General features: G+C 37.5%; 1 protein-coding gene across 13 annotated transcripts in view; it reads left to right on the top strand.

The window, feature by feature from the left end:
• sqa (spaghetti-squash activator) overlaps positions 1-24,607 on the top strand; it is a 44,352-nt gene extending 19,745 nt beyond the window's left edge. For 10 of the 13 annotated variants that reach the window (XM_022807075.2, XM_086991527.1, XM_086991534.1 and 7 more), the window contains 7 exons: positions 8,907-9,001; positions 10,852-10,975; positions 15,006-15,122; positions 18,218-18,321; positions 21,771-21,923; positions 23,373-23,418; positions 23,712-24,607. In XM_022807075.2, coding sequence (XP_022662810.1) covers positions 8,907-9,001; positions 10,852-10,975; positions 15,006-15,122; positions 18,218-18,321; positions 21,771-21,923; positions 23,373-23,418; positions 23,712-23,852 — 780 coding nt within the window. In that variant the 3' untranslated portion in view covers positions 23,853-24,607. The remainder of the gene's footprint in view (positions 1-8,906; positions 9,002-10,851; positions 10,976-15,005; positions 15,123-18,217; positions 18,322-21,770; positions 21,924-23,372; positions 23,419-23,711) is intronic. The other 3 variants (XM_086991528.1, XM_086991536.1, XM_086991535.1) reach the window with 3 other exon arrangements.
• Positions 24,608-24,895: the final 288 nt, after the last annotated feature.

The following is a 24,895-nucleotide window of genomic DNA, read 5'->3' as shown; positions in this document are numbered from 1 at the left end:
TTTGTATCCCTCCGGTTCTCGTTTCGAGTGCCGTGATTTATTCACACCTTCTGTCTATTTCCCTTTGAAGGATTGAGAAGTCTAGCTTCCTTGCTTGCTATCTTCATGTCTTTCTCTGTATGCCCTCCGGTGGGCTTGTTTGTTCGACGTGGAAGAATATGTAGTGGTGGTCACTACCGCTTTCCTCTTTGTCCATAACTCTCCACCCTGCTGTGGAGGCTGCTGCCTCATTGTTTACCAGTGTGATTTCTATGAAGGATGGGTAGCCCCTGTGTTCGTAAGTAGGAGTCTTGGCGTCATTAAGCGCCACCAGCCCCTCTGCTGCCATCCACTCTTGATTCACTGTTCGTCTCCGATCATTGCTTCTGCTACCCCATATTACGTTCTTTGAGTTAAAGTCCCCCGTGATAATGATCTTTTTCCTTGTATCATGTTGTTGTACGCTTTGTCCCAGCTCCTCCAGGAATTTTTCAAATTCCTCTGTTGGTCTATTGGGCGAGAAATAGCACGAGTAAAATTCTGCCACCTTTTCAATCTCCACCCATGTAAATCCGTTTCCTGCTCCCTTTCTTTGTAATACCGTGTTTCCTATGCCACTCCAATATATGGTCGTGTCCTTTTTGTCGTCTGTAACCACAATTCCCTTAGCGTTAGCTATTCTTTTGTAGTTCGGTTCTGATAGTAAATAAAGATGTATGTCGTATTTCTGGATCGTCATTTCCAGTAAGTCATGGGCGGTAGACAAGCGATTTAGGTTAATCTGTGGGAGCCTGAACTCTATTTTGATGATTGTCTTCCCTTCCTCTCTCCGCTGTCTGCTTCTGTTTCCTTGGCTCTTCAACGGTCCGTTTAACGGTCTTTTTTTGCGGACGGTGTTATATAATTTTCCTCATCTATCGTTGGTCTTTTTACTCTCTTTTCACTTTCCTATGTTTCTTCGTCTTTTTCCTTCACTACCTTCTCGTTGTTCTCTCTTGACTCTGCCGCTCCATCTCCGGAAGAGGAGAGGGAGGAAGGCTCTGTTGTTATCCTACTCTCATACTTTCGTTTGGTTTTGACCCGGTCCACTAGTGTTCGGTATCTAGGGCGCCGAATTGGTGTGGCTCTGTGACCGTCCATTTCGCACTCGTAAAAAAAGGGAGTCGATCTTTCACAGCTATTTGCAGGCTGTCGCGTGGTTCCGCAGTGGAAGCAGCTTATTCCTTTTGCTTTAGGCCTTTCCGTACATTAATGAACTTTATGTCCTACTTTCTGGCATCTGAAACAATTTGGTATCCTGATCCATTCCCTTATCTTGCATCTGTAGGGCCCCATCTGCACTATTCTTCTTTCTTCTATGCTCTTTCCCAGACCTGTTGGTATATGTATCAATGAATACCAACTGCCTCGTAACTGACGAGGGTCCCCGGCTGTTATTTCCGTGCTTGCTGGCAGTCTCAGCGCAATTTTGATGTCGTTCGCTATCTTTCTTCCCGTAACCAAAGAATCTACATCCCATATGGCCAAAGTATGCTGATTTGTCTTTATGCTTATATTCAGTTTCATGCCTTCATCTTTTTTGAGAATGCTGGCAATTTTTGTGGCCTCGTCTTTTATTTTTCCCTGTACCCGTAGCAGCACGTCTTTTCCTGCACCTTGGAAGATTCCAATTTTTCCGTCTACTTTTGTGGGTCCTAGTTTCGTGCGCACTCCCGCCAACATCTCACTGTAGGATCTGTCTTCTCCCGCCTTTATCCTTATTGTTGTGATCTCTTCATATTGTTTCCCTCTTGTTATCGGTTTTTCGATTTCTTCCTTTTCCGTGTTCTGTTTTTGTGAACTCTCCTTTTGTTCTCTGCATATATTAATATCGCACCCAAAATATCTACCATATACTTCAAGTAGTTTGCTGGTGTTCTCGGTATCTGCTTGATCGGTCACCTTGATTACTGGTGTTTTTTGCCCTCTTTCATCTTTAAGAGTTTTGACTACTTTTTTGATCATTTTTGTGAGGTCCTCTTCTGTCTCTTCTTTATTTATTACTCCCACTATTATTTTCCTGTTTGCATTTTCTGGTATTTCCTCCCCTTCTGCGTCCCCTGTCATAAGATAAAAGGGGCTGCTGCTCGTGATTTATACGACACTACCCGCAGTCAATTTTCCTACTTCCTTAGCTCCATTTATTTGAGTATTAAGTTGTTTAAGTAAGTTTTGATCCTTCTCGAGACCTTTCTCAATTATCAACGCCCTTGTATCTTTGATTGCCAGTATGTTTTCCTTTATTATGTTAACACGTTTAAACACTTTCTGGGGCCATTTCTTCCTTGCTACGCGCTCAAAGTCTTCTTCCGTTTTAACTGCGGTTAGTTCCGCTTCTATTTCTGCTTCTATCCTTGTACCTTCGATCTCTTGTAGGCGTTCCTTTTCAACCTTCTTTTTGCATCTATTACACAGGATGCCTTCTCTATTTTCCTTGTGTATTTTCTCGTCCTCTGTCCTTTTCTGTCCATCTTGTGTTTTCTGTGGATCTAATTCCTGCGATATCGTATCAGACTATTTCTTCGTTCGAGTTCTTCTTTCTTAGTCCCTCTGTTCTTATCAAGGTCCTAGTTGCTCTAGCCAGTTGTCTAGCATTTTCCTTGATGTCACTAGGTGTGCGTTTGTGTTTCCTACACAGGATTTCTAGGATTCCAGAAAGTTTTTTGACTATATCTATGGCCTCGTCCTCACTTTTGGACTCTATCAATACTTCCTCTTTAGTTTATTTTCGTCTCTTGTCTGATGGGCTTATATCCTCCATATTATTTAGCGAGACTTTACCTTGATAGCGCCTGCTCTTGTGTTTTAGTCGGGGTTATCCCCTCATGATTTAGTTGCATCTCTTCCTAGTGTCCAATCCTGCAGGTCTGCTGTTGGGTCTCCCCTGGGCGGCTCTCTGGGATTTATCCAGTTTGTTTCCCTACAACGTCCTTGTCATATACTTGTCTTGACCCTTTAGGCATCCCTTCGTGCAGATAAGGTTTTTCATATGGGTCTTTCCCCTCTTCTTCTCTATTTCTTCCGTGTCTTCTCTCCACATATGTTTTTTCTTTTCTGCAAGGGGTGGCACTGTAATACCGGCATTTATCTTTATCTTGTTTTCCATTTCTTGATTTCTATACATCATGATCTGTTTGTGGGTCGCAAACAGCGTCGGTTGCTCGAACCATTAGCTTTCTGACATCTATCGAAGGACAGAGTTTCATACGCAATGCCCCCCGAATATTGCTGCAGGGCCGCTTCGGGTCGTCACCCGGCATTGAAACAATAACGGGATTTTCGGTCAGTCGATGGGGCAGCCAGGTGGTGTTGACTAGACGCCCAGGCCCCTGTACTACCTTCCAGTTAATCAGTGCCCCACGGTTTTAGAGCGGTACCCTCACGTTTGTCCCAGTCCAGCGACTTGTCTTATTTTTTTCCGGCCTTCCCGAGCCCAGCGCTTTCTGTCATTGCTCCCCTACTCTTCGCGCCGTTGAAACCTTCTAAGTTGATTTTCCTCCGCCGCTAGAGTCCTCAAGGGCCCACCGTTTCTATTTCGCAGCAAGTGTATGAGAAACGAAATTTCCCTGGGGGCTGGTTTTGGTCCGCGCCGGGTGTACTTTCCCGGTACCTATCATATCTGAAAGACCTTCCCCTATCCGCCACCTGGGGACGCGCCCGGTAGGGGTCCAGCAACCCCTTCCGATCGTTGAATCTTTTCTGCTTCCTTCAACGATCGGACCTCCGGGACGGTGGACAGCTAACGATGGCTTGGTGACAACATAATCCTATACGAAAATACTTTTCTGCCTAAGAAACATTGAGTGGACCATTATTTGGAAGGTCCATTAGCCAAAGCACGCGAAAGGCAGTATTGGACTTCACAGCGATCGAGAATCAACGTGAGCTCTTACGAAAAACAGCGCTAGCTTTTTTAACATGAAAAGTATGCCCTGTGTGTCGTATGGGCTGTAGTCAATATCGCTAGATCTCACGGTGAATCAAGGACAAAAGCTTGGCCGTGTAAAAGTCAGTATACCTTGAGTTCGGGTTTTGAGGTTTTCGCTAGAAAACGTGTTTACTGCTTTCCATAAACTTGAATTTTTGTAGTTTTTATACCGGAAAGAAGCGGAGTATACTGACTGTTCATTACATGAACTACTACTACTATTAAAGGAACTAGGCAGGATACTGAAACTGAATTTTGGTAAACTGTAATAATAATAATTTCTCGTTTCGGAACGGTTCGTCTAAACCCCGCTATTTAGTCTCTGTATATGCACGACGCATGTAGTTATACCCAAAGGAGAAACAGTAAATCTGAAGTCTCCGTGCATCAAGATCAAAAGGCGCGGAACTTATGCTTTCGCGAGGCACACGAAAAAATGATTTTCGTATTACCGTCTGAACGAACGTAGAATGTGTTTTCGCTTGCTTTAAAATCCGTATATTGCAATAAACCGCATTGCCCCCCTACTCTGTGAGATATCACCATTTATTGAAAAGCTGACCTGATAACTAATCTGAAGTGAAATAGAAATCTTTAAACAATGTATCCGTGAATAGACCTAATTTATGCACCCCCGATTGCTAATCCTGTTTGAAAAGGCAGTGAAAGAGTGAACTGGCATGGCGTGACCGCACACGTGGCTGGTGGATTTCATCATATTGTCTGCAGGACATTTGATTATCGCAGTCCGAAGGAGGTTGCCGGTGCTGATAATGCGAAAGGTGCATGTGAAATGTGTGCAATGTTAGACCTGCAATATCATTCTCTGAGCATTCTGCAAGTTGCTTGTTGAGTTTATAATTATTTGATTATGTGCACGTGCACTATTAATGTGAATGTATGGTAAATGGCATCAAATAAAGAAAAAAAATATGCCTCATAAAGTCTTAAAGCAAGATCCTAGGTCTTCATACATAATGTTGGTTGAGACTTATGTTCTTAGTACCTACGCTTCTTCAATTTTCTACATCTGTCTAGATGTTATATAAGGAATCGTTGTTTAAAATAAGCTTTGGTTGATCAAGAAACATAATAAATACAGTGGCCTGTGGCCAGAAAGCAGCGTATCCGAACAAAGAAGTCCTATTAAATTTTACGTTAAAGATTCTCTCAGGCAGAAAGTGAGGAACTCACCTTACGAGCTTGAGACCCACTTTCATTAATTCTATTCGTTAAACTAGTACTAGTTGACCGCACGATATTGTTATTAATAGACCTATGAATTCAATGGATACAGCATTTAGCGCTGTATTTGTGCCCATTGACAGTGCAACGAATCTGTTCAAACCTTTGTAAGTCGACCTAATTTCTGCTATTAAGCGTCTTTTGCGATTTCCTGAAACTAAACTTCCTTTAACACTTTACAGCTTTCAAAAAAGTAGCTGCCGTTCATTAGTAAGTTTCACTTAGTTTTCCCACGTTTGCACAGAAGTGAGTCTATATATAAACTGAACACTTCCGCTCTAGCCAACCTAAAAGCTGAACAAGGCCACAGGCAGCTTTCCGAGGACCACGGAAGCAGCTTCGAATTTGTGGTTCATTTTGACTCATTTATATTAGAAGTGAAAACAAACCCTTTCGGCATCTAACTGGTTGCTGCAACATCATCCAAGAATGATGGGTTCAATCCTTCGTCCCCGGTAGGTTGAGTTGGTGAATTCTTATGGGTGCTTCCTCAAAAACATCTAAGTGAGCCTTCTTCCTTAATAACGTTAAGTTTACCAGCGTGATTAATCTTTCGGTCTTTAACTTTTAACGGCTCAATATTTTCCATCGTTCTATCAAACCAAAGGCAATCGATATGGCTGCCATAATCGTCAGGTAATTAACATCGTTCATAGCATGTTCATTTTGTTCGGGTACGTATAAGATCCATGGAACATAGGGAGTTACTAGCTTTATCTACTTATTCGATGTCTTGATATAGATTGCCACAATTTTTCTTCCCTGATATAAAGCAGTTTCAATTGCTCGACCTTAGTTGCATGTAATATATGACCAAAGCCAAGCTGTAATTGGTTGTAGTTCAATCACATCTGCAGAATGGTAAGGCACGAGAATATAGCCAAAAAGATATCGGTATCTTTCGTCTTGGCTAGATATATTTGGAAAGTGAACTGCGACGAATATCGAATGTCGAATAAGCAAAGCATGAGATTCAACATGCACGTATCTTTAAAGGAGTCCCTATGCATATCTATTGCTGGAGGTTGCAACGCGCCATGGTTAAAGTTTGCCCACTACTCGAGCATTTATCTAGTATTTCCGCAACATCTTGGGTAGCCATTATACAATTGTCTATCTCTAACGGCCCTCACCACAGCACAGAATAATTTGAAGCTCAATATGTTTTATACAATCGATCGAGACTTTAAAATACACAAGGTGTTAGTAGTTATGGAAAGGCTCAACCGGAATAAAGATTTTAGCCCGGGCCCAATACGGACTACTCAGTCACCCTGTACACAACGCGTACATTTTTTCCCATCCTGCGAAAAGGACCCGTTTAATGGGAAACCGGGATTAAGTTGCACGGCGGAAAACTCTGGTGTACTAGATACCAGAATGTAAAGACGATTCATGTCCTTAGACTGAGGCAGTATCATCATTAACCATTTTACCCATCAGAAAACAGGAAATCATGTTTCAAGGTTTAAAAAGGTGCTAAGATTGAGGAGTACAAAAGTTGGGATACCAGATGCTATCGATTACCATGTCATTTGTGCGTAACTATTTCCATAACTGACATCGAAATTTGCTATCACAAAATTTGATGTTTATATTTTCGATTCATAAATTGAAATACTTAGTACCTGAACCAACTCATATAATTATCTTTGCTCGAATTATTTAGCATTTATACTGCATACCCGTTACAGAACGTCGTTTTTGGAAGATCGGTTGACGAACTACGCTAGTTCAGTTGGGATAGGCAGGGCTACCAAGTTATTTACTAGTAAGAACAAACACAGTCAGTCTATTGATTGAATCTAGAAGTGCAGTTTGCTGGATCACAACTCAGTAATGTCAATGCAATACAATTTCAGTGGTGAGTGCGTTATATCGCACTGTCCAGCTTAACGGTAAATTAATATAAAGAATGGTCACCGTTTACCTTTAGTAACGGTTCTAGATCAATGCGTATGCGAGTGACCCTTAGCTTTTTTTTGGTCATGTAATAATAGATCGTAATTTTACAGACTCAGTCGGTTAAATAAATCGTGCTGTGAATTAGCTTCTCTAATGTGGCAAAATATCGTGATGAGAAAACTCTTTTGCTTGTGTTATTAAAGTCAATTGTTCTTATGTAGCCTACACGGAGGGACTCATGTACCGCCCGTTAATAACGAAATGTAGACAAATACTTACGAACGATAAATCTTTGACATCAGTGTTTCGATCCTACTCAGAACATCCTTTAAAGAATGAAGGTGTGTTTGATAATTGAATTAAATATCAACAAATTTCAGTGGTGTGCTAATTTTTGGAGAATAAAATATGTGAAAAATCGCGCGTAGCTATTAACATGTTTTCCTCTGGTGCTCTAAAATCCGCATGGACGGAAACAGTGCATAAATTTGAGGATTAAGGTAACAATAATAAATGCACATCATTAACATAAAGGAAGTTGATGCTTGTGTATTTAACTTCATAAATGCGCTTGGCAACCATGATTTCTGTTAATGTTCACTGTGTATTAATTTTGCTGTGGCCCTTGTTTAGATATATAAAAAGCCTTCTGTGATTGTTTACACTGTTCTAAGAAAGTTTCATTGCCGGTTTTTATTGAAATGTATTATGTTAAATGTGTCGCTATCATTTGCACCTGGTGGGCCAGGACGACCTCTTATATATATACTGTCCCATTAACAACTTTTGTCTTTTTAGGTCAAATGCGTTCTTGAGTCTCTTTTATGAATTCTGCAGGTAAACTAATAGAACAAGAAAAAAAATATAAACAGCATTAGAAGGACCGGGGAGTCAGTTATGTAGCCTTTTACAAAGAATGACAGGTGGTTTCAGGTCTTATGAAGAGTTGAGTAGGAAATCTTTTTGTACAGAGGATTTGTCTCGACATACGTAAGCTCGACGATATTCTTCTACCGAGTATAATAGTAATAAAACATCCAATACGCATACTTTCAGTGAAGAGTCTACACAATACGTTCCGGAAATACTGTGACTCGCTCAAATTATATATTTAATATCATTTTTTTATAATATCATATCCATTACGAACAAAACCTTAGAGAGTTCCTGTTCTTCTATAAAATTACAAACTCTACGTAACAAAATGAAAAGCACCATTTGTATGGTTAACAGGGCTACAGCTTACGTTGTCGCAATATTAGCGACATGAGCTGTGGTTAGACTGCCTGATGTATGATATGTGAGGGGCGGATATGTGGATGTACATGATATGTGGGGGGGCACTTCATACTGGTCAGAAAAGTCAAGTAATATATTGATTTCTTCGACTAGCAGACGGAAAAGGGTGCTGTCATAGCCGGAGAGTCTAAGCACAAATTGTTTTAATACACTACCAATTAGCACAATGCTTATTTTATATCTAGGTTTGAGCATTATCTAGTCTTATCCATCAATTTTTCTAGCTGACAGCTTAACATACACATAAATCGATTATAAGTGGTAGCCCGTAAGTAAGCATCGTTAACTGGCAGTAATTCGAATGTGCAAGTGCGCAAATGACGGTATATGCCCTGTTACCTTTGTACATAGTTTCTTTCTGTGTGCACGTAATTGCATAATACACGCGCGGCACACCTTCGGTGTAAAAGGGTTTATTATATCGACAATATTTTGTTTTCTAAACTATTATCGAGTTATATCGCATGCGTTAATTGTTTGCTCATTATTAACGCATAGTTCTCAATTTCAGGTGGAGATCATGCAGAAGCTGCAACACCCCCGGCTTCTTCAGCTATACGATGCATTTGATGATGGTCTCAAAGAGTTCGTGCTCATACTCGAATTGTACGCAATTTTTTTTGATACTACGATTGAAAATTAACAGACAACACTTAAGCAGATCCACAATCCGATTCAACAAAGCTCAAATAGAGAACTTAATAATGTTTTATTTTCTTAGCAAAATCTATTTAAGATATGCAGTTATTCACCCAACAATATATTACGCTCCTAATAGGCATGCCCGTTTTCTAGCATTTAGTTTATTTTGTACTAGCCGAATATTACCTGCGCCTACATAAGAATGCGTACATTATTTTTTTTATCATGCCTAGCTCACATAGCGTAAAGCTTCTTACACACTATTGAGATTGCTTGCAAATTAATTCATGAGTCATAGAGGACCAAATAAAAGAAATAAAAATTTCTTTCTATTATTATTATTATGAAACAGGGCTAGAATTTACAATACGTTGCTGGTGGTAATGTATTGTAAATTTTACTTTCGGAATTCAGTAGACGACTTTCGTAAGTATCAACTTTTGATTTGTAAAAAGCATTTGGGAAAGAATAGCTTTCGGACGCTAGAAGGAACTTTGCTATTGAAGCACGACAATTCTGATGCTATAATTCTCAGATAAATTGGCAAAATGTGCTGAACCTGAACAATAAAAATTACCTCGTTATGTGATAACATGGAATATTTATTGGCAGGTTCAAAGAATATTTATCTCATAAACATCCTCGAAGATACAAGTGTAGTGTGCGGGAGTGAACTAATTCGATGAGAACAAAATGACCTGTCGAACCAACATTAAGGCTTTGAAAGCAGGGTAGGTAGAGTCGAGACTCGTTCAGGAAACTAATTAAAATTCTAAAATTAGCACGCCATAAAGAACTGTGTGACTAGCGCTGATATTATTGAGCACCGTACTTCTACTAGAAAGTGACTGGAAGTAGAGTCAATTCTGCTTTTACTTCGTAATACCCGGTTAATACCCATAATGGAATGATCATGGCGCGTTGTTTGTAGTCCAGGCTTCGTTTTATATGTCTATTGAGAATGTTCAAATAGGTCGAGTCTGAATTTTTTATCTGATTCAATCGCATATTTGCTTAGATGCTTCTGTAGCCAAGTACCTAGGGAGAGAACGTAACCAAAAACAAAGCCACGCTAAAAAAGGGTAGTAAGCAAAATCTTTCATTTGCTTTAATTCTACTGATTTGATGACGATACACATCAATATCACAGAGACTCTTCCTATTCACGTTCATCTCACACGGCGCATACTTTCTGCATAGCCCTTACACAGTAGGCCTCTCAGCTATTTTTAACAAGTCTTACGATACGAAAGTTGCCACTATGGAAATAACTATAGATACAACCAAGAAGCAAATTAAGTTAACTAGTGAACAATCCCAACACTTGTTACTTGTTCTTTAAGGTAGCTATTTTTTTATCGACATCTTGAGAATATCCATTTTATTGCAGAAACTAACAGCCCTGGATAAAATAAACGAAGCATAAAACTGAAAAGTAAATTTAAACCCTTGAGATCGAAATCTGCTTTTCTGAAGGAAGTCACATAAATGTTAAACAATTTACATAGAGGTATTCAGGAGGCTGCCTTTGCATGCGCTTGTGCATTATGTTTATCTTTATTTCCTTAGTGCATGATATTGTTATAAGTTACCGATTTTAGTTGATATTTACCTTATCAATAGACGTCGGTATAACAATATCGATAACTACATTTAGTCATAAGCTTTACCTTGCTCTTATTGATAAGTGTGTAATTAGGTATCTTGTGTAGATTATAAAATTGATTCTATTTGACCTCATTAGGTTATTTCTCACTGCAATATTAAGAGCCTAGTAAAAACTTTATGCGAAACCCATATATATCTGTCTTTAGAATTCGCGGCGGAGAATTGTTTGAACGAGTGATCGATGACGACTTTGTGCTAACGGAAAAGGCGTGTACAGTGTTCCTGCGTCAAATTTGCGAAGGATTGTCCTACATGCACTACGAGGCGCAGGTACGCAGTCATAGTGAATAACGAACACATTGGCGTCGCCAACGACAGGATATATACATATATATATTCCCTCACTTTTGCTATAATTGCGAACATCAGTTGTTTATAAAGAATAACAAACAGAATTGCTTAGTTTTGACATGGAGGAACTGTTAGTGGACCGATACTGCATTTTCAGGCATTCTGGTCTTTCTAGTTTCTGCAGTAGCAATGTATGTGTATATTTCATATTTATTTTTTTTTTTTACTGTATTTTTTCAAGCCTAGGATCTAAAAATTTTTAAATAATTTATTTTCCATTTGGCTCATTGTATCTATGAAACTAAAATATTTATACATTCATTCTCAATGTGCAATGGGATAACCTACTCGGCCTCGAACATGTTCTCTTCTTTTGTGTTCTCAGTTAGCACTGGGAAAATCTCTACTTTTCAAATACTATTCAGTCAGTACGAAGCTTTGAAATTTATTACTAGATTAAGTTGTGGAAAAGCAAATTATCAAAAGGCTTTTGTGAGTGAACCAAGTGATTGAGATAGTAATTTTTGTGAGTTTTAATACTATACGCGTAAATCAAAAAGAGGCAAATTCCTATCCATGATAAATTAAAGCAAGTGCACATAATGGATATTCACAATTGCGCCCATATCTAAAAGCCTCAAGCCAAATTTTACTCGGTGTTAATATGAGATGAAAGAAGAGAAGGAATTCACTTGTATATCATCTCACTCATCTGAGCCTTAAGTTTTAAATCTTAGCATAGACAAGCTAAATATAAAACTTTAGGAAAACAATATTCATTTCTAAATATTTAGTGTTTCACGTGAGGGTCGTTATGGCATATAAAATCTATGAGGCTAAGGAATGTTTTTAGTAGTGAAACACTTTTTATCGAAACAGTTAAATATTCTATATATTTCAAGCCTACTTCTAGCAACGACAACGACAACGACGTTATTCACCAAAAGGCTATAAGAGCTACGGCCGAAGAACAAACGTTATATATATATGTAGACGTTTGATTGTCTTATTAGGTTTAATGTTAAAATTTACCACGACTGTAAACTAGGGAGAACGCAATCTTTGGTTTGGTAGCAATCGAGCAATTTCGTCATAACTTACATTTCGATATTTTTGTATCGTTATCGTATATAGTGCAGGAATTAAACGCAGCAAAACATTTGTGTAAACATTGCAAAATATTTAGAGATCATACCTTTTCGTATTCAAAAACCTATTCAATCATTTAAATGAAAAATATTTTTTAAAACAACAAAGCCAGATTAACTTAAAGAGTAATTAGGCAAATGAATTACGGCGAGCGCGTTAAGTAAGGAACAAATGGCTGCAACAAACGCACCTCACCCACAAATGAACAACGGTCATAACAAGCCGCTCTTGAAAAGAAAACTGAAATTAACTACAACAGATTATACTTGCTGCCGTGGTCTGGTTATACCTGGCCATTGTTTATAATAGTACTATCTAATACGTAGTCAAAGCGTTAAGATGCGCTTATTTGTTAACTGTATCTTATTTGCAACTCATTTGCTATTAATGGAACTGTGTAACTGCGGCAAATGCGGATCGTCCACGAATGAACGAAACCTTATTCACCGCAATAATTTTTAGGTACGAACCGTTAATATATATATATGTTATAAACTAATTTCTTATATATGTATGTAATATATCGCTTCTTGGAGCGTTGCATACATCGTAATGTCCTTTATTTTATAATATTGGTATCCTCAAACCTGACTATAAAATTTTAGTGTTCTTGGTTTATTCTCGGTCACAGTAACATCATCCTGTCATATTGGTAGCGTCTTTGCGTACTCTATCTGGCATTGGGCTTTTACGCGCTATCGAAGGCGGAGTTCGGTTCGGTCTCTTAAAAGGATCTTGCTTTTGAAGAAACGCTGTTTCACCAATTGGTAGTGGAATATGCTAGATGAGCGTTTTGTTAACTTCTAGTCCGAAAATTGGATCTAGAATTGACAAGAACCGCTTCTATTGAACTGGAAGTGAGTTTGTATAATCTTTTCATGAGCGATTGTTTGTGATCATTTTAAAGCCATCACAAACAACGATTTTAACTGTAAAATGCCCTAAAGTTCGAACCTTCTTTTGCCCGAAAATATTCTCCACTTTTCTTACCATCTTTTCAGTTGCATCACGTAAAATGCAGTGTCCATCTTCTTTCTCTACAGAGAATGTCCTGGTGATAAATAACTGGTAGCAAAATATTGCGTTAAATGTTTGCTTAAGGTATATAAGTTTTAAGTGTCATTAAGCGCCAACGGAGTCCAACGATCGGATTCCTCGACGGTGAGGAAGGTACGAAAACTTGGCTGCTGATCTTAATTATTCGTTGCATTTCATCTTGAAACCTTCGTTGTCATTTGAAACAAACTATGTGTGTCACACTACGCTACTACTACATATAGTAGCTACATGTTTATTTAAAATTTTGAAACCGTAAGAGTTTACTCTTAGCAGCATAATGTTTCAGTCACCACCGCGCAATGATGTATTCAATTATTTTATGTAAACGACCATGGACAAGAATCCTTAGCACGTATCTTCAGTGTGGGTCTGGGAGACCACTACGTGTCTTTTCATGGTTTCTTCTTGCTGTGTAAATAGACGGATGGATGGTATCTATTTCTTTACGTAATTTTTGTGTACTGTTTATAAAACTCACATGCGGTATATAATATTTTAAAAGCAGGCCGGGTTTTCTACTTCACGTTTTTCTATCGCTAAGCCATTATTTTTGTCTATAAAGACGAGCATTACCGTATCTGACTGAATTATACCATGTACTCTACCATTGGGTCTTTCCTTACCATAATGTTGTAAAATAGCTTTTATAGTTAATTACACGCTTGAAATTTTCCATGGTACTCGATGGATATTTGACTGTTCGGGTATATAATCAGTTTTCTAATGGCATTTGTTCGTGCAAGTTTCGCTGGTCTTGCTTTTTGACCTAGTAAATTATTTAGTTAATATAGAAAGTCATATCCAAAATAGTTGTATCAACAGTCTCTTCGATCGAAGTCATAATTTGTGACGGAAGACTCCTTAAAAGCTTTACTCAGGTCACACATTAAAGCGTAATAGCCTTTGAAAGTAATGATATCGAGCCCAATGACGAGGAGAAATAAGACTTACAACTAAATTCTCTTTAACTACGAGCTTTGTGAAAACATTTACAAGACCCATTTTGTTATTTTGTCACGTTACAAAATCAAGCAAATTACTTTATTTAACCAAATGTCCCTATTTCGACTTATTACTACATTCACCTTTCCCCGTTACCTTTTAAGTATTTTCTAGACATGTATGTTCTTTTTCTTTTAATGAACTGCAAGGATGAAATTTTTATATAAGAATTCACACTAACAGTCCGAGCGTTTACATGAATCTTGGTTAATCAGTAAAGACATGCTTTTTTTTTTCTCTATTACGTAAATACCTAGAATGAATACCCATTGTGATTTTGGTTTTGGCATCACTCTGTAACTAAATATTCTAAATTTACTTTATTTTGTAAACGAGTCGCAAAAACATATCTATCAACAAACAAGTACATTGGTTCAATTGCGGATTCACTCGAGTGCTTCAGGTGATGGAAAAATACCATTTAGACAATGAGGTTTATCAAAGACTGCGCGATGAAAGAAATTCTTCTGTCTCGTTCTAGCAGATTTTTCTGAAAAGATTACGACATTATCATGGTTTCCATTGCTTGGAATTAAGAAACTAAGATTAATAACACCACATTTTCGCAGTCCTTGCGTAACTTTTCATTGCAACTGTAAGCTGTCTCCTCTAGTAATAATTTTTCCTTTTCTTTCCGCCTCACCAACTATACATATCTAGTAATAATAATATAAAATCATAGCTTCTACGGATACGCCTACAGTGCCTCTATATGCTAGTGTGGTAGCTCAGCCAATGCTTCATCTTTCTTAGGCTATCAAACATATGTTAAGCAAAATATTGTGATCTTCTTCTACAGGTTCTTCATCTTGATATGAAACCTGAAAATATTCTTTGCCTTACTAAAACAGGAAATCGTATCAAAATAATCGACTTTGGTCTCGCTCGGTATTACGACCCTAAGAAAAAGCTGCAGGTCAGTGAACAAGGTTTCATGATTCGCTTTTATATCTAACTAACGTTACCGCGACCCGTTCCAAAGCGGTGTTTTAGTTTGGCTGGAGTGAGAATCATTAATAATAGTGCCACATTATTAATAGCAGAATCCTCTCTTTGAATCATACCGTTATATACCATTTTGATGTTAGCTGGAAATAGATAAGCACGTGCCTTTAAAGGCATTTGAGTTCACAAGAATTCAGTCCTGAACTATTTTTCCATCTTTGTTAGATGGGTAGTGCTAAAAACACAGGTGAACAATCGTTTAGGGTTTCACTAGCAGACTTCTTCCGAATTGCCTTGAACTATCTTACTAAATCACACAGTGCGGCGCTTCCCGGCTAATTTCTGTCTTATCCAACTTTAACGAAAAACAAGCTATAGACTAACGGGGCGACCCCACAGGTTCATATCTTAAATCGCTTTACCGGTTTTTGTGTAAGACTGATGCGTCAACAATACAGAGGGCTTACTTCCGACAAAACGTAGGAGCGCTAGTATCACCCGCGACAATCATGTTTAACATCGCCGTTTGTAAACTGTTAATCTTTGGCATTTCCGCTTTGCTAGCACGCAAATATATGCATGAAAGTCACGCACCGCCGACCCACTTTTGATATTAACTGAAATTATATTTAAACTGAACCATGCTGCGCGTTCTATTTTATGATAATACAGTCAGTATAAGTGCTCATTTGAAACCATAACAAAGCTTTCTTTTAAAGATTACCATTAAATCTTTACTAATTAAGATCCTAGAGATATTTAGTCAAGCATGTTAAGGAAATATGACTCGGTGTAATCTGGTGTTGCCAACAGGTGCTGTATTATTTGCTCGGTATACAATTCTCGTCTGTGATGATGATACTGACCAACTGTGGCTTTCAGACAGTTGTATTTTATTATTACTTTTACTATTATTCCATATTACGCCATGCAGCATAATATGTAATGAAATTCTGACTGTACTCACGATTATTATAGTATATGTCTAGACATAGTGTCAATAGTGAGCACACATGGTCATAAAGATCTGAAGATGAAGTTAAGATGGAAGATATGAAGTCAGTGATAGAAAACTCGAAAGAAAAAGCCGGCGGAGCATGACCCGTCGCGATCTCCCAACAACAGAAAATATGCAGTTCAGACCGTCAAACTAGCATGTCTCAGACTAAAACTATTAAAGAGGCAAGATTACTAAACTTCCTTGTAGGTCCTTACAACCAATCCCTTTTGTTTTGTGCCCCGGCTCCAAAAAGACGACTACTGATGTTTTTTTGTGTAATCAACAAAAGTTGAGAGCTGTAGTATGATATCTATCATGCCCGTGATATTTATTATGTTAGTTTACACACGTATGAATTATTACATAGATAGTAAACGCTAAATAAAAAAAAACGGAGCCAAGTATAGATTTTTTTATTTGCATATATTTAATTATTGAAGTTTGGTTTGTCGTCAATATATGAACGTTTTTCGTTCATACAAATGTATAACTAGCCGTAGATGCCATTTTCCTACCATTGGCTTGGGGTTTAAAATGATCTGCTGTTCGCCAGCCCATTTTGAATATCGCGAGGGTGTCACGTAAGAAGATTAGCGTGTCCCATGGATCAACCGGTGGGCATATTGCAATTTGCCAGCTTCAATACTATCCATGATACCTAATATGATGCACATCCCATATACCCGATACTAAGAATCCTATCCTATCAGAGCAGCCAAGATAATACTCTAAATAACGGAATGTAAAACGTGTTAAATTAGAACAATTGTAGTTTATAATATCTTATAGATAAATGTATAGAGGCCAGCTAAACGTTTACGTCAAAATAATAACCGTGACATAGAGTATAATTACTGAATTATTTATTGGGATTTATAATAAATTAACGGAAATTGATACCATAAGCAAGAGACAATATTGTAAAGATAGCCAAGTATTAAGAGACGCTGCAAATATCTTTCTCGAACTCGATAAACGGCCGTTCAGCTATAGGTTGTTCGTTAGGATCTCTATAGTTATATAAAACTAAATAAGAGCGAGTTTAAGTCACCAGTTGGTTTTCAAGTTTTAGCAAATGTCGTAGATTAATCATATTTATCTGTTTTACAGTAGTACATCATGGTTTGGGTGTTTAGTCAGTGTTGGCCAAATTGCATGTTCTAACTCTTCTATTGCAGTGGCATGCATGTTTTGATTCATCCAATTAATTTGTTATTCTAAAACAAAGTATGTCTAAAAATGGCTTTGGAGCGAGTTAAAATACCCGTAATTAAGCGTTTGGAACAAACGTTCCAATTTTCCTCCTATTTTTATATGTCACAATCGTCACCGCACTCACATTATGCATTGTAGTGATATTACCCGTATGGTAATCATGAATTCATCAAGTATATGTGGCATAGCCATTTTTATCAGAAACCAGACTCTATACGGTATTTTCGTGTTCGGTCGACACGTGTAATAACCGTCTTTATCAAATCATTATAATAATATAAATGGTACACAAATAAACAACGGGCATGACTGCGATGGGTAGTAATACTCCGAAAATGACTAAAGGTTAAAACTACATTACTAATCTAAGCAGAAATCCCAGTGTTGTATTTTGAGTGAAATAATGACCGGAAACTTGTATTTGAAAGCAGAATTTAGAACAATATTTTTTAAATATACTAAAGTTGAGAATCTTGATTTCTACATAAATTTGTATCAAATACAAGCACTACAGGAATACAAGCATGCCTTTGAAAGTACGCTAAGGGTCATCAACACCTTGTGATGTGGATTATTTAGCAAGTTTTTTTTTATATGTGATCCTAAAATGAAAACATTAAAACTTCCAACAATACAGGAATTACACATATATAAATTCTTATTTCAGGATATATAATCAAATATATAAGAATTATATAATGAACGTGCTTTGACATATTAATCCAGTAAACTTAAAGCCCATCAATCTTTAAAAAATGCATACATTTGTTTTTATTTGTAAAAAGTACTATCTCAGAAAAAAATACTTCTCAATAATTTTACTCAGGAAGTACTTCATTAATATTGAGCAGGTACTGTTTGGTACACCGGAGTTCGTGGCACCCGAAGTCGTTAACTTCGATATGGTTGATCCTCGGACAGATATGTGGTCAGTTGGAGTAATTACCTACGTTCTGTGAGTATATATTGGTGTCGCAATGACGGCGAAAGAAGGATCATATTCATTAGCCTAAGTTTCTCCAATCTAGAGACCTTTCACCAGCAGATTCACTTTCGGCCTATCAAAAAACGCGATTATATTCTGAAATATTCATCCAGTAAAGTGGACTGGGAAAAGAGAAAAAGTTGGATTGTTGAGTGATCGTGTATATTTATTATTTCAAAAAGTTAGTTAATGGATATATATTATCACAGTGTATTCAAAGTGGAAAAGCTAGATGTTAGCCTTGTAGGAGACCAAAAATTATATCGCAACAAGTTTTACTGAGTGGCCAAAGTGCTTTCTTTGTATATCTAAGAAATTTTCCTATAGAAATATGACAATGTCTGTGAATAAATTTATAGTAGTAAAATGTTTAAACGTAATACTACAAATCTTGTAAAGGGGGTTCACAGATCCCCTAACTATTTTTGGGGATGTACTCATTAACCTATAACAATTTCAATAAAGATGCGGAGGACAAGCATTGCAAAGAATACTAAAGCACTTATATATATGTTGAGAAAGGTGGAGTTATATGGATCACTGCATTTTTCTTTTCGCTCAGGGCAACGGTGACTTGAAATTATTAAACTTTCAGAATTTTTAATTCACGTTACTATTTTTTTGTCCTGCAGCTTAAAAGCGTTGGGCTATAAGAAACAGCTGAGTATTTTTTCGCACTCCAGTTCTGGTAAACGATAAACAAGAAAGATTAGCAGCTCGTCTTTTTACCAGCTTCCACTGCCCTAAACTTACGTTCTCCATGGCAAAGTGGAAGCAATCTACGTTCCATAAAAGCCATCATCGTGTGCTATATAAGCACTCTGGAACGAGCATGAGCTACTTACTGCATTTAAAGCATAGAAAAGACCGGACGCTTATGATGTTAATTTTAGAGAAAAATTAATTCTCTTAATTCTTCTTAATTAGCCCTAAAGTAAAATTTAGGTGATCAGGAATGCGTGTATTTGAATACACGTCAAGTTACTGAGGCATCGCATTTTCCAGCACGCTGGACCGTATGTAGTTATTTTCAACGTGTTATATGTCGTTGCTTTCTAACAAAATTGTAACGATTTTGAGTAAAAAACGCGTTGTTGGGACAAAACGATATTACCTTTATATGATTTTGCAGATAATCATAACCATGAATTAGATTTTACTATGAAAAATTATCTTAGAAACATGTACAATCACGGTAGTTTTACAAACTACATTGCAGTAAATTTGGTTTTTGGGAAACGGTGCGCTCATTGTTATTGTGTCTCCTCGCTTCTCGAACAAAACGTAACTTGATGTGCCTGTTCTTGGGCCAGCTGAAACTGCTTTACACTAAGCAAAAAATTTCATATCGATATATGGTGAGTGAACTTTACCCTGCCTAACCTAATAGTAATATATATATATATATATATATAATGCTAGGACGTACCAGAGTAAACAAAAATATTGAGCCATGTTTACTTCAGATTTTTATGCTAGGAAGCTTACACAGTCGACGATACACTGTTTCGAACGTCCCTCTCTTTAGCAGTAACTCAGCGCGTATGTGATTTCCTTGTACTCAGGCCGTATATAAACGGCTGCCTTCTGACGGCACAGCGGCGTCCTCTCTACCGTAACTTCTAGCTCATCCATTTCACACGCCTAAATATATGTGCTATTTTTTTTATATACAAGGATCCCTCCAGGTCCTAACGGTAGAGTACGGAAGTCATCCAGGAGGGCTTACCTGAACGCATTTCAGTTGCCTATTAAAACACATGAAAGGCAACTTTACATTGTGAAGTGTTAGCTCCGATTTGAAATAACGTGCTATGTTTCTTTCCATCAGTTGGTGGCTTCTTTGGTTATTGTGCTATTGTCCTGTTGGGTGGTTGATGGATTGGGTTGTGTGTCTATTTTTGTCCCTGGGTTTCTTATTTAGAGCTAACAAATATGCTAATTATATGGTGTAATAACCATTTTCTAACGCTAAATTTTGAACAAGCGACGGTCGCATGTTCATGGTTGCCATGGCAACGCATTTCAAAAGGTGCGCATTGTCTATGCTGACCGCGCTGCCGTCATATACCTAGCAGTTTCTTTGGACACAATCTTGTACAAATACACAAAACTAAATCTAAATTACTAGATATAAGGGCTACAGACTTGAAACCGTAACACCAAGGAAACTCGAGTATAATCTGTTCACAAGCCACGGACTTCCACGTCTAATACTTTTTCTGGTTCTGTAGAATTGGCAGACTTATAAAAAAAAAATGATTAACACCGTCAAAGCTGCGTCTTTGCTAATCCTTCTGACTTAATCACTTCATAGACGTTTTGTGTAAGTATAGCTGCCATGTTACTGTTAACGAAAACAAGTTATATTTCGTTAAATCGTTAAAAAAAAATTACTTGATGTAATTTTTCCAGTATTGGACAACCTACATTTCCCTTAAGAGGGAAGCAGTAGGTTGTCCAACACGCGTTTTTCGTACAAAAATCGTAAAAAAATGAGATATAAAGTGTGTGAATAAAGCGCTATTTCTTCTTGAGCGATAATGCATCGGCTCGTGGTAGCCGGTTGGGGCAGGACTCGCCGTTCAGGAGCGTAGTATATTTTGAATTAAGCGCATGTGATCACCGAATAGCCTTGATTTTAATTCAATAGATTACCAAACAGAGTGTTACTGAATGAGAGTCTAATCAGTCTCGACATGACTACCGTATTACGTATAGTAATACTAGTAAGAACGCATTCACACTGCAATCGAAGTTACATTGATAAGCCATAATTGTTAAAAGTGACATTTGAAGCACAAAAATGCTATTTGTGTTCAGATACAGTCATCGACACAAAGTCGTAATTCAAGCCGATTTAAATTTATAGACATTTTAAGAAGGAATCAAAAGAAAGCAAAGCTATACATTATGTCAGAAGTAACTCCACCAAATTGTGATCTCAACCTGCTGGACAGCCTATGGGAGAAGGGCTTTGCTCTGAGTTTTGACCTAGGCCGCTACCGATATTCAGAATTGCAATGGGTGCGGTCTAACGGTTTCGTCATTATCACCAAACTGGAAAGGAGTAAGTCGTTGGTCGAAGAGTAATGATGTTAAAGCTAATGACTAGGGCTTTTGTAACTATATCTTAACCTTTTCAAAAATGGTTCCACGTGTGAGCCAAATTTTGCGGTAAATCACTATGTTATAAACGAGCAGTTTTGGAATAGTCTGATTAATCCTGAAAAATTGCTTTAACGGTTCTGCGCTTCGTCGCCACCGCAGGTCGACCAGCGAAAGCTATTCGGTGGTTCTAGTGCTAACAGCAAGGGTAAAGACGGACCATTCGGTACTGTCACTAAAGGCAACTTACAATATAATGAACACTTTTTAAAGTTGTTCGTCGACTTCAAAATTACTTAATATTGTTGCAGGTTATCGGGTTTATCACCCTTTATGGGTGACAATGATGGAGAGACAATGGCGAACGTCACTAAGGCGAAATGGGACTTCGAGGATGAATCCTTCAATAATGTGAGCTCTGAGGCCAAGGACTTTATCACACAATGTTTGGTAAAGGACCGGAAGTAAGTATAACTGGTATATCTGCTCCTGTTTTTCGAAATAATAACATATATGCTTTAATTCTGGGGCTATTATATAGGGTGGCAGGTTCTTTGGCAGGCTGTTTGTCTAACGGGCATGTATTCGTCCACTACTGCTGGCATCACACGAGATCCAGTTCTTTCTCTCAGTAGCACGAAAGAACATAATTTGAGCGACAATCAGCCATTTTCCAATTCTCCCCTTTCATTCGAAATCGACAGTTCATGTTATTTCAGATCTTAATGTAGTTTTTGAAAGATTCTAGAAACTTCCATGAGAAAAATCGAAAGATCTTTAAGTGGATCTAGATTTAAAGGGCTTGGAAGCATATGAAAAACACTCAGAATGCCGTTTTTGATACACCTAAGTTTTTGATTCAGAAATTGACGGCCGTTTTAGAGAATTGAATATCAGTTGCTAAAGTGTCGATAAGCTGCAGTTGCTAGTCCTTTGAAAACATTTTGCGCCTTTTTCCATCTTTTTAGTTTTTTGGTTAGTATAACCCTGGCGTTTTCGGCATGCTGTCAGCTCTGAATTTTTTTGAGAGGCACTTTAACGAGTTTGCATTTGCCAATATTGCTTTATTTATTATTCTACAGGAACGTTACTCTCAGATTAAAGAAGGAATATTCTGAAACAGAGTTGTTAGTAACTTAAGTGCCGAATTGACATCGTAATTGCGGTAAGGTTATTATAGTTCCTTACACGTACTCTCATGTCGACGAGTTGGTACGTTTTCTACATAAAAAATGCAAAGGACACAATTCATTAGTATTTATTATTATGTGCCAACTCGAAAAGACTTAAAAAGTTAACCTTAGTACACCATACAATCCTAGCGTTCTAAATAGAAATCGTTGTTTAGACGAATTAGCCTATTGTAGTAATCGCCAGCTCCGCGGCTGATATACCTTCAAGCGCCAAGGGTTTCTACACTAGAAATTTACCGTTGAATTATTTGAATTCAACACATTTGATTATTTACATAGCCATTCAGCAAAAGGTAAACTTCATGAGGAAAAATTATTTGACAAGAAAAGCCGTTAATACGTATACAGACCCTATGTCGTTGAGTCGACTATATCTTGTAGCGATGAAGATGCAACTTTTGCTTGAATATTGCTCATCGATAGCTCGATTTGTTGTGCATGCTAACGTATTGAGGTCCCTGAAAATGCAGCTACGCTGCTGTTTACCAGAGCGATGTTATGACTCGGTTCGTCACCTTCTTGGCCTCACTCTACCTCAAGCAGAACAGTCTGTCCAAATTTCTTGATCAATTGTTGTCCGTACCTTCTTATATATTATATACCCTATGTATTAAATATTTGCTTATTGTTCATAAGAATACAATTGCATTGTGTAAATGTATGAATAACATTCTGTGAATAACTGAAGAACTCTATAAATGAATACAATTTTCTTTACAGTAACCGGTTGGACTCCAGGAATGCGCTGAATCACCCTTGGCTGGAGGTACGTATATTTTTGACACTTGACCCTTTGTAACGAATCTGAATTAGAGGACAATAGGCAAATCTGATTATTTCATGAAGCAAAATATTTTGCTTGAAAGTATCAAGCCCCTTTATTCACATATATAAATCACAGCTAATTTTAGTATAACGTATTATTCTATTAAAAAAAAAAGAGATTTAGACTAAATCATTTGGGTTTTGGATTCATAGTCCCTAAGCATAGATTTATTCGACAGATACAGAACGAGGTGGGTATCTCTTTGCTTATGTCATTTCAACATGGTGTTTTAGGTAAAACGAACTGACATAAAAGTGGAGAGTGCCCTGGATAAAAAGAAGCTCAAACGTTTCGTAATTAAACGCCGCTGGCAGAAACTTTTCAACACATATCTAGCGCTTAAGCGTATGGGTGCAACGATGACATTCGGCTAAAGTCTAAATTACGGCAAAAATTGACAAATAATCACGCCACCGATACTGAGTTTCTATCAAGATTAGATCAGGTATACTTATCTGACACTATATGGAAAAAATAAAAGAGACTGAAAGCATGGCAATGAGCCGTTTTTACAAAGATATGCCTTTAAAAATTCCATTAATATACATATATATATATAGGTAAGGAGAATTTTGACTAACATGCAGATATAAGCGTTGTACGCTACTCTCGGAAGATAAATGGATGGGATTAAAGAATATTACAATCTGTTATAAATGCACCGCGTGGCCAAATAAAAAATGTAACACCTTGACTTGGTTTAATAGGTGCCTACCTGGTAAGACATTCACTAGACTATTAATTTGATTTTTATATGCAAAACTAACAAAATTCAATTAGATCGAACATGTATTGGACGTGCTTTTTTCTATATAACATTATTTGTTAAAATCACATCGAATAGTGAGTATCAATTCTAGACGTTCTCGATAAACAGCAGAGCCCTTTCTACATTAGTGAGACTTTACGCACGGCCGGTACTGTCTTTAAGCATTTCTACCATAATGGGTAATTAAGTTTATTATATATATTACTATATATTACTATAATAATATATTAATGTTTCATTCATCCTTGATTATGCCAAATCGCGACATATTTGGTGACACTTTACATCGAGCGCTACTGTTAATACATTACAATAAACAAATGTGAGAAAAGATGTCAAATGTTTAAACATGGCTTCCTACGATTTTGCGTTTTTATTTGTTTGTTCTAACTAGGTCCTTAGCCCAGATATCCATATATTGCTCATTTTTGTAAAAAATAGCTCTAATCGTCTCGCACATGCTGACGGCCTGTACGGCGCTTACTTATAGGAGGACATGATAGAAGAAAAGGTTGTGCTGAGGAAATGACATGAGGGGGTTTATATCCTTAATCACTCTTACGTACACTTAAGGGAGCGGATGAGACTTTGACAGGTGAGATCTTGAAGGAAAAGATCGGTTTGCGAAGGTATGGTTGAGCAATGTAT

Source organism: Varroa destructor, unplaced genomic scaffold (genome assembly GCF_002443255.2).
Source record: "Varroa destructor unplaced genomic scaffold, Vdes_3.0 BEIS01000005.1, whole genome shotgun sequence".
In the NCBI taxonomy this organism is placed as follows: Eukaryota; Metazoa; Arthropoda; class Arachnida; order Mesostigmata; family Varroidae; genus Varroa; species Varroa destructor.
The sequence above is the reverse complement of the archived record's forward strand: the minus strand, read 5'-3'. Positions and strand labels throughout refer to the sequence as shown.